General features: G+C 29.3%; 1 protein-coding gene and 1 long non-coding RNA gene across 2 annotated transcripts; both read left to right on the forward strand.

Annotated features, from left to right (window-relative positions):
• Nucleotides 1-423: 423 nt before the first annotated feature.
• Nucleotides 424-2742, forward strand: LOC112771992 (pentatricopeptide repeat-containing protein At2g20710, mitochondrial). Its single transcript, XM_025816865.3, has 2 exons — nucleotides 424-796; nucleotides 1334-2742. Exons 1-2 carry the CDS (start codon nucleotides 533-535, stop codon nucleotides 2558-2560), a joined length of 1491 nt encoding a protein of 496 aa, XP_025672650.1. The 5' UTR covers nucleotides 424-532; the 3' UTR covers nucleotides 2561-2742.
• A 6462-nt stretch (nucleotides 2743-9204) lies between these two features.
• Nucleotides 9205-11123, forward strand: LOC112773168 (uncharacterized). The gene is made up of 2 exons (XR_003187829.3): nucleotides 9205-9544; nucleotides 10049-11123. It is a non-coding gene; the product is annotated as an uncharacterized lncRNA (long non-coding RNA).
• The last annotated feature ends 331 nt before the right edge of the window (nucleotides 11124-11454 follow it).

Below are 11454 nucleotides of genomic sequence, written 5' to 3' on the forward strand. Positions count from 1 at the left end.
TTGGATACACTTAAATGCCATCAGTGTGTCCAGCCTTATTCTTAATATGTATTCTTAAAATGAGTTTAGAAATAATATATATTATTATATATTAAAATAAAAATGTTTTAGATACTTTTATATAGTTAAAAGACATTAAAAGTGGTTAAAAAATTATTTTATATTTTAATATTAATGAAATATCAAAAATTTTATTATAATTTATCTAAAAAATACTTTATATTTTATATATATGTTGTGTCTCCATGTTTTATAAAATTTTAAAATTCATGTATCCACATATCTCATATCGTATCGTGTCTCGTATCTGTCTGTACATCATAATATTTTGTTGATGTAAAATAATTTAGGATTTTACATAAATATAATTGTCACATCAATAAAAATAATTTAATTAGTTTTTAAATATACTGTTTAAAAAATAATTTAAAATCACGAATCATCGGTCAGTGTTTGTTGGGCATTCGTATACTCGCCCTAGTTGTGAGGAAGGAGAGAAACGCAGACTTGAGAGTTGAGAGTGAAAGTGACGATGTTGTTTCGATCAAGTTTCAAACTTTTCAATAGCTCACGTGTTTCTGCCTATCAATTATACTCAACAGAATCACTTCTTTCTTCTTCTTCTTCTTTCTCAGAACTCCATCATCAAATAATTGGGGATAATGGGGACCCCACAATCCCACTGACTCCCGTTCTCAACCAATGGCTTCAACATGGCGGATCCCTCACTCACAAGCAAATCCAACATCTCATCTCAACCCTCTCTTATTCACGTCGCTACACGCACGCCCTTCAGGTTTTACACTTCAAGTTCCAATCTTTACCTTTCTTTTAGGATATAGTAAAGCTTATTCAATGGTACCCCTTTAATCTTACACACTGAATGCAGCTTGTTTCTGATTCGGATTCATGTTCGTTTTTGGTGGCTGACAATATAAATTATAGTCGGATCATTGTTTTGTTTCATTTATTTAGGCAAAGTTTGTGCAAGTTGAAAATTATGTTCTGTTCTATGTTACTTTGGTGCTAGTTTGTTTAGTTAGTTTATGTATACGATAAGATACTATGGTGGCGTTTGTTTCATTAATCTTATCACTTCTAAAGGGATATGGATAAGGATAAGTTTTAGTTATAGTTGTTACTTGTTATTGATATTTTTGTATTGCCTAATCATTGATTAGATTATAATTTCAACCGGGTAAGTCAATTGAATCGTGATAATTGATAGGGAGGTTTACGAGTTAGTTCAATTTTTAAAACGATGTTTATAGTATTGTTGTGCTTGACTAATGGCACCTAATATCGGGAGTTGATGAAACATTGCTTTTGTTAGATATCAGAATGGATGAGTGAGTCAAGTAAATATAACTTGACCCCAGGAGACGTTGCTAAACATCTCAACTTGATATCGAAAGTTCGTGGCCTTGAACAAACCGAGAGCTTCTACAGAGGCATTCCTGATGCCCTAATTGGATTCAAGGTAAATGCTGCCCTCTTGAAATGCTATGCAGAGCATAAATCTTTGGAGAAAGCAGAGGCTATCATGAAGAAAATTAAGAAGGTTTGTCCTGTGAACTCCCCCACGTGTTACAATATGATGTTGAAACTCTATGCGCAGTTAGGAAAATATGACAAATTGGATAGTCTAATGCGAGAAATGATGGAAAAGGACATATGCAACGGTGCTACATATACTATTCGGTTGAATGCGTATGTGGCTGCTGCAGACATAGAAGGGATGGAGAAGTTACTAATGAGGATGGAAGCTGATCCTCTTGCAACTGTTGATTGGTATACTTACACTACTGCAGCAAATGGATATCTGAAAGGTGGCAATGTCGAGAAGGCCTTGTCAGCACTGAAGAAATCAGAGCGATTAGCTGTAGGCAGGAGCAAGAGGCTTGCCTATGAATCTATTCAAACTATATATGCTACTATTGGTAATAAGGATGAGGTTTATCGAATTTGGGATAAGTGCAAAGCCTTGAATGGATTTCAGAACAAAGATTACCTCTGTATGTTAAGCTCTTTGGTGAAGCTAGCTGACATTGATGGAGCAGAGAAGATCTTGGAAGAATGGGAATCCAATTATAAAGTTTTCGACACCAGAATTCCACATCTTATGATCCGTGCTTATTGTAAATTGGGTATGTTGGATAAGGTTGAGGCTTATATCAAGAGGCTTTTGGATAGTGGCAGGCAATTGCATGCGTCTACATGGGATAATTTGGCAGATCACTATTGCACAGATAATGATATGGAGAAAGCAGTTCAAGCAATGAAGAATGTGCTCTCGGCAAAAAGACCAAGATGGAGGCCTAATCCCTTAGTTTTGGCTGCATCTTTAGAGTACCTGAAGGAAAAAGGAGATTTGGACTCAGTGCTTCAGATTCTCAAGTTCTATAGTGATGGTGGTTATCTCTCTGTTGCAACCTATGATAAACTAGTAAGTTATGTTCATGGTGAAATCCCTGATGCAAAAGCCATTGATCTGATTAGAGTGGAAAATCAATTAGATGAAGACACTGAACATCTTGATGAGGATACAAATGATGTTTGAAGGTAAAGTTTAGTCGCAGAACTAAATTACATGTCTCAAAATGTGGCCAAGAAAGAGTAGATTATGTAGTCATAGCTGACAGATTAGTGATTACTTTTTGTCCACCTTTGTTTAATGTAGTAGAGACTGAAGTTGAATCTTTCATCATGATTTGCCATTAAATCAGCGATCTATTTTTTTCACTTCAACTTTTAAACAATGTTTAGGAAATGCATTTTTTTATTTCACCCTCCATGATTTTAAGCGTCTATAGATATTTTTATAATTATTATTTGTTTTTATCGTAGATTATGTTAAGTATAAAGTAAGTTAATTTAAATGTACTACAACTAATTAACTGGATTACTATATCACTCTTCAATTGTGCAATTAAGAAAAAATTCTTTCTGCTATTGCTGGTTTTGGACATCATCCCATGGGTGGTTTGATGCATTACAGTTGCTACCACCAGGGTTTTCAGGTAATGGAGTGTCTCTCAAGTTACAAAACCATAGATATAGAAACTTGTTTCGTTATGAAGAAAAAAATAGAGACACAGTTTTTCTGTTGAAAAAAAAAAGGAAAGAATATGTTTGTTTCTTTGTCTCTATCTCTTCGTCTCTGTTAGATACAAAATTCAAACGTAATCTTGGTCGATTCTTAACTCATCATCATCACTACATCAAACCAAAGCATTCAACTCGGAAGAAGCTACTGCAAATATTCCGGTAAATCCTCTTATCCATGGTACTGCCGTCAATTGCAAGTCCGAATACCCCAATTGACACGTGTGGATATACAACTCAAATTAATAGTTTAGTAAAAATTTAGGTAAGAGTGTTTTTAGTGTTCTAAAGATACTCGGTAAGAAGATGATGAAATTTTTTCTTTTATAATAATTTTAATTAATATTTAGATGACTTTTTAGCAAAAATCTTAATAAAAAACATTTAGCTGGCATAATGTATTGACAAAATGTAGATAGTTATAGTAATATGACTGTTCTACAAACTAACAGTAGTAGTCATATTCTCGTTATACGGCAGTAATTAACAATAATACTATATATTTAAGTTTTTTGCTAACCAAGTGTAACTAAATTAGTCTAAATCCAACAAAAATCATTTTCATTATACGTGTACACGTGTACTTCACTAATGTAAACATATTTTTCTTCGTCTTGGCGTTCATTCTTTTTCTTTGTATTCTTCTTTTTTTTTTGGCATTCCTCCTCCTTCTTCGTTGCGGTCTTTCTTCTTCTTTGCATGTTTTTTCTTTATCATTGTTCTTTTATTGTTGTTGCTGCGTTCTTTCTTTTCTTCATTTTCTTTCTAGTAATTTTGCTGCATTGATTTTTCTTTTTTTTTTATTCTTTTTAAAAGAGTGAAACAAAAAGAATTATAAGATAATGAAATAAGAAGAAGATGATGAAAAAAAGGCAATAGAATATGAGGAGGAGGAAAAGAAAGAGTTTTGAATTATGCATAACTTATCAGAATAAAAATACACTAAAATATACCTAAATTTCTTAGTTTTTATACTGAAACTTTGCTACAAAAGCACAAAAATATCTTCTTTAATGCTGTATTTCTTTTCTTCTTCTTTTTTCCTTATTTCTTTCTTTCTTTTAGTTGAATGAATGTAGGTTCATCGTCTTCTTAATAATTTTGCAGCATTATGTGTTTCTTCTTCTTTATTTAATTTTTTTGTTTTTAATTTTTTATTCTTGTTAAGAGAGTAAAACAAGAAGAAATTTGAGAAGGTAAAATAAGAAGGAAAAGATGAATAAAAATAAAAAGAAGATAATGATGAAAATGAAGAAGAAGAAGCAGGATGAGGAGGAAGAAGAGGAAGAAGAAGAATTTTAAATTATGCAAAACTTATTAGAATAAAAATACACCAAAATTTATTAACAAGTACACATAAATTTGTTAGTTTTTATATCGAAACTTTACTACAAAAGTACAAAAATATCTTTTTTAATGCTATATTTTTTTTCCTTATTTCTTTCTTTCTTTTAGTTGAATGAACGTAGATTTATCCTCTTCCTAGTAATTTTGCACCATTATCTATTTTTTCTTCTTCTTTGTTTATGTTTTTTGTCTTTATTCTTATTAAGAGAGTAAAACAAGAAGAAACTTGAGAAGATAAAACAAAAAGAAAAAGATGAATAAGAAAAAAAGAGGAGGAAAAGGAGGAAGATGAAGAATTTTAAATTATCAAAAATTTATCAAAATAAAAATACACTGAAATTTCTAAATAAATACACATAAATTTCTTAGTTTTTACACCGAAACTTTGCTAAAAAAAACAAAAGTGTCTTCTTTAATGCTGCATTTTTTCTTTTTTTTTTTTTATTTCTTTCTTTCTTTTAGTTGAATGAATGTAGGTTCATTATTTTTATTCTTTGTAAGAGTGTAAAACAAGAAGAAAAAGATGAATAAGAAAAAAAAGAAGATGATGATGAAAAAGAAGAAGAAGCTAAGAAGAAGCAGTTGCAAGACTTAGAGTAATTTATCATAGCCTAACGCAAATAGTTATGGAATGATTTACACTTTCGTACTGCGACATTTCATTAGCAAGTTAATGTGCGAGAATAATTGGATAATTGTGTGCTTTTTGGTCGGGTTGTAGATAATATTCTTTCTTACTTTGAAGAAGGAAGGGTTTGACCCCTCATCGTTGTGCTGAATTTTGAATTATGCAGAACTTATCAGAATAAAAATACATCGAAATTTCTTAACAAATACACATAAGTTTCTTAGTTTTTATACCGAAATTACTTAATGATTACGACACGCAAACTCATTTCGAAAATAAGCACACAAACATGACTGAATTATGAACAAAAATAAAACACATCCAAATTAATTTTGGATTGGACAACGTTGTTAATATGACAAAAATTCAACGATAACGGTAATAATAACGACGATAACAATAAAGAAGATGACGATAACGACGATAATGACGACGATATAATTATAACGATGATGATGATGATGGAGAAGGAAGAGGAGGAAAACAAATGAAAAGAAAAAATTGAATGAAAAAAGGGAAAAAGAGGAGAAGGTAACGATGATAGTGGTGACGACAATAATGAAAGAAAAAAGAGAAAAACTAAGGAGAAGAAAAAACAGCATCTGAGATGTTAGTAAAAAAAAAAAGAAGAGAAAGAAAGAGAAAGAGGAGAAAAAAACAGAAAAGAAGAAGGCGCGTGATTTCAAAAGTTGTTATAATAATTTAGTTAGACTTAATTAAATATTTTATTTAAATGTAAAACTTTATTCTTATATTATTGCGCATTTATACGTATCAAAACCTAATTATATACCTAATCAATCCTAGATAATAAAAGAGTCATCTTCGGATCTGATTATTTATTCAAAAGATAAAATGACTGATACAATTTGAAAACTTCTATTCGGTTCTCAACCGTAGTGTCTAAATAGTTTTTGACACTTCACTAATTATCATTTGCAGAAGCTACTTATACCAATTACTTAATAGTTAAGGACCATTTAGAATAATTACTTGAATGATTGGGAAACGATTAAAAAATTTTGAACTGCGAACGGTCACTTTGTTCTTTAGACAAATAATCAAAAACCAAAAAAGATATTTTTTCATAAGAAAATGACATATTTTTAAAATTTAATTTTCATATAATATTGATGTTAAAGAGTTTAGGTTTTACACAAATATAATGGTCACATAAATAAAAATAATTAATTTTAAAAAACGTAATTTAAAAGCCAATTTAAATAGACGAATCATCGCTTAATGTATATCTATTATATATTAGAGTTTTGTTAACTTGTATCCTAAGCATACCATAAAAAAATGTTTTATAACAGTTATTATTAAAAATATTTTTTTTACATTTTCAATGCATTAAATACATCAAAAACATTAAAAATTTTCTATTATTATATTTTAAAAATATATCCTTAAGGAATATATTAGTTAAATTTTATATCTATTATATTATTAATTTTACAACTAAAATTTATTACATGGCAATATGACACTCTTTCGTTATAATTAAATTGAAGTCTATTGAATCTTTTTCTTCAAAATCAAAGAGATCTCTTATTCTTCTTCTTTTTTTTATGTCTCTTCTTTCTCTACATACTTTATTTTTTGAGTAAAGTATCATTTTTGTCCCCAACGTTTGGGGTAAATCCTATTTGTGTCCCTAACATTTAAATCGTCCTATTTGTATCCCTAACGTTTGTAAAAGTGATTCAATGTTATCCTATTGTCAATTACACATCATGATTGCTTTAGTTTGAGTTTAAAAAATCTCTTCTTAAAGTTAGAATACAAATATTTGGGATAAAATCGATGATCTACTCCGAAAAATAGCTCATCAAATGTTGAAAATAATCCCTACAACATTTACATAATTCACTTTTCTAGGGACATAATTGAATCTAAACACAAATAGTGGATATAATATTAAAATAAAACACATCCAAGTGAGACCTAATTGAGAATGAATACATCTCAGTGAGAATAATTGAAAAATATAATATGATTTGTTAATATAATTGATAGTAAGATAATATTGAATTACTTTTATAAACGTTAAGGATACAAATAAAATTTACCCCAAACGTTGGGACGAAAACGATACTTTACTCTTATTTTTTTATATATATATTATTACTAACTACTAATTAAACAATCGAGATGTATCATATAATATTTTTTTATCATAACTAAAATTAAAATATATTATATATTATTAATTTGACAATAAAAATATGTCATATTACACTCTATCTCACTATAATTAATTAAAATGAATAATTCTATAATAAAGAGGTTTTTGCGTAAAGCGAATGAAAAGGAGTGCATGATTTAATTCAAAAATGAATGAAAAAATAATATAACACATTTTTTTAGATAGATATATAAACCATCTATCCAAAAAAAAATCATCTCTTTACCATAGCATGTACCTTAAAATGATATATATATTTTTTTAAGACTAAAAGTTCTCTCCTCCTCATTTATTTATTCTATCTCTTCTGACTTTTTAAATTATATATTTTAACACGAGAGTAATTGAAATAAAATTTTTTTCTCTAAAATTAAAAGTGTGTTTAGTTTATGTTTTTATTTTTTTATTTTTATTTTAAATATTTTTTATTTTCAGAATTTTATAAAAAAAAAAGAAAATAAAAGGTGAAAACAGAATTTTATTGTCTTCATTATTTTCTTTTCTTTCATAAAATTCAAAAAATAAAAAAATACTGAAAATGAAAATAAAAATAAAAAATAAAAATGCAATTTAAATGCACTTTAATAAGCACTCTCCATTTACGTTTTTCTGTCTCTCTTTAATCCGTTTTATCTTTTTTATATGTTATTACTAATTCATTGTATATATTATATAGAATAAAATCTAAAATAGCCTCTGACAATTACCTCGAAAAATAATGAGGTCTTTGACAAAAAAAAATTCAATTCGGTTTCTGACAATTAATTCGAAAGGACAACGAGACTCTTATGCCAAAAAAAGTTAAATGTTATTTTTTTTGGTATAGGGACTAATCAGTCCCAAAAAAAATATCAGAGGCCAGATTGAATGTTTTTTTTTCTTGGAGGCCTCGTTGTCCTTTCGAGATAATTTTCAGGTGCCGAGTGGGATATTCACTCTATTATATATTATTACTAATCCATGATACTCTCAAAATTTTAATTGAATTAAATTTTTTCTTTTAAAATAAAAGAGTCTCTCCTTTTTTCTCTTTTCTTTTCTGTTTTATCTCTACTCACTCTATCTCTTTTATATTATCACTAATGAGAAATTTAGGTAATCAGTATTTTTATTAAAATTTGGCCAATACTTAATCAGCAAAAGAAAAATGAGTAATCTCATACCATTAGATAAAATTTCATATCATTAAAAATACTAATAATAACTAATTGATGGCTAAAAATTACAAAATTTACTAATCTTTAACACTCTTTATCACTAATTACTAATTTAATAACTGAAATATGTCACTTGATATTTTTTATTGTAAGTGAAACTAAAATCTATTAATATTATCAAATTGATAATAAAAATATGTCACATAACATTTTTTTTAATTTTTTTATTACAATTGAAATATATTTTTTTTAAAATTAAAAAAAAAATTTCCTTTTCTCTACTCAGTATTCACTTTATCTCTCTTAACTTTTTTACTTAGAATATAATTTTTAAAATTTATTACCAAAATGTCACTCTTTTTAAATTATTTATTCAGATCTCACTGTCGTACATATTTTTTTCAAAAGCGTTTATCAGAGAAGTGTTATTAACAAAAAAAATGCTAACTTATAATATATATTGTTCACTATACAGGAGGTGTCAAAGCAGAATACGAATCTTATGTTCCTTTCTTTCTCTTATTTTATAAAATCTTTTATATTTGTTATTATTAATTTTCAAAGTTATAAAAAAGATAAATATTGAGATCTAATTTATTTTAAAAAATTTATAATTTTATAATATTATTATAGATAAATATACTATTTAAATTCTTTTTTTTTTTTTTGATAAAACAAGAATTATTTTTTATTGACAAACTCTTATAATTTCGTAATATTATTTTTTAATTATTTTTTAATATTATTTTTTATTTTTTTGGGCCTGTTCACGTTCTCTCATTCGTAATCGTATATTTGGCCTTCTTCTGAGGAAGGAGAGAAACGCAGAGTCGAGAGTTGAGAGTGGAAGTGATGATGTTATTTCGATCAATTTGCAAACTTTTCAATACCTCCCGTCTTTCTGCCTATCAATTATACTCAACAAAATCACTGATTTCTTCTTTTCATTCTTTCGATGAACTCGAAGCTAAAATAGTCCAGGATAATCGGGACCCCACAACCCCAGTGACCTCCATTCTCAACCAATGGGTTCAAGATGGCGGATCCATCACTCACGAAAATATCCGATATCTCATCGCATGCCTCTGTCGGAGACGTTGCTATACGCACGCCCTTGAGGTTTTACTTTTCTTTTACGATATAGTGAAGCTTATTCAATGGTACCCTTTCATAGTTTCATCTAAAACACTGAATGCAGCTGGTTTCTGATTGGGATTCATGTTCGTCTTGTAGTGACTGACAATATAAGTTATAATCGGATCATTGTTTTGTTTCATTTATTTAGGCAAAGTTTGTGCAAGTTGAAAATGATGTTCTGTTCTATGTTACTTCGATGCTAGTTTGTTTAGTTAGTTTATGGTATACGACAAGATACTATGGTGGTGTTTGTTTTATTAATCTAACGGGATAAGGATAGGGTTTACTTATAGTTGTGTTTTGATATTTTTGTATTGCCCAACCATTGATTCGATTATAATTTCAACCGGGTAAGTCAATTGAATCATGATAATTGATAGCAAGGTTTCACTAGTTAGTTCAATTTTTTAAACGATGCTTATAGTATTGCTGTGCTTGACTAATGACTCCTAATATGGAGAGTTGATGGAACATTGCTTTTGTTAGTTATCAGAATGGATGCGTGAGTCAGAAAAATATGACTTGACCTCAGCAGACATCTCAAATTGCTATCGATAGTTCGTGGCCTTGAACAAACTGAGAACTTCTACCAAGACATTCCTAATTCCCGAATTAAATTCAAGATAAATGTTGCCTCGCGGAATGCTATGCAGAGCATAAATCTTTGGAGAAAGTGGAGGCTCCGATGAAGAAAATCAGGGAGATTTATCCCATGTCCTCCCCCATGTGTTACAATAAGATGTTGAAACTGTATGCAGAGTTAGGCAAATATGAGAAATTGGATAGCCTAATGCAAGAAATGATGGAAAAGGACCTACGCGAGCCTGGTACATATACTATTCTCTTGAATGCACATGTTGTTGCTGCAGACATACAAGGGATAGACAAGTAACTAATCAGGATGGAAGTTGATCCTCTGGTAACTGTTAGTTGGCGTACCTACGCAGAAAAACGGTTATCTGAAAGGTGGCAATGTCGAGAAGGCCTTGTCAGCACTGAAGAAATCAGAGCAGCTAGCTTTAGGCAACCCTGTTGCCTGTTTATCTATTCTAACTATATATGCTGGTATTGGTAATAAGGCTAAGGTTTATGGAATTTGGGGGAAGTGCAAACTCAGGAAGCGATTTTACAACCAAGGTCACTTGTTAATGTTAAGCTCTTTGGTGAAGTTAGGTGACATTTTTGGAGCTGAGAAGATCATGGAAGAATGGGAGTCCAATTACAAAGTTTTCGATACCAGAATTCCACATCTTATGATCCATAGTTATTGTAAATTGGGTATGTTGGATAAGGCTGAGGCTTGTATCAAGAGGCTTTTGGATAGCGGCAAGCAATTGCAAGCGTCTACATGGGAAAGTTTGGCAGAACACTACTGCGCGGATAATAATATGGAGAAAGCAGTTCAAGCAATGAAAGACTATTCTTGATGTGTTACTAATTTGATTATTAAAAATTTATTTATATACTTTGGAATATAGATATTAATTTTTTTATCATTTTTTTTGTACTATTGTAATAAGCCACCACTCAAATAAAGATCCTACAAACAACTTTTTCTAAAGACGCCTACGTGGCAAAACCTAAACCATACATTCTAAAGCCACACTTTTCACTACAAAACACTTAGAACCATAGCTTTTTATAAAAAAAGCGTTACCTAATGGAAAAAAGTAAATTAGAAGATTTAAGAGAGAAATAATTAAATTATCAAAATTAATAGATCAAAAACTAATGATTTTAACTAATGTTAATTGCAATGACACCGAATTCTTAAAATCAATGCAAAATGATTTTTCTCAAAATCTTTATTTTACTATAAGTTTTATTGAAGGACTTCAAAAACCTGAAAAAACTTATTTTTCACACGGAATTTCTAAAAAATATTACCATGG

The sequence above is a fragment of the Arachis hypogaea genome, chromosome 18 (genome assembly GCF_003086295.3).
Source record: "Arachis hypogaea cultivar Tifrunner chromosome 18, arahy.Tifrunner.gnm2.J5K5, whole genome shotgun sequence".
Classification (NCBI taxonomy): Eukaryota; Viridiplantae; Streptophyta; class Magnoliopsida; order Fabales; family Fabaceae; genus Arachis; species Arachis hypogaea.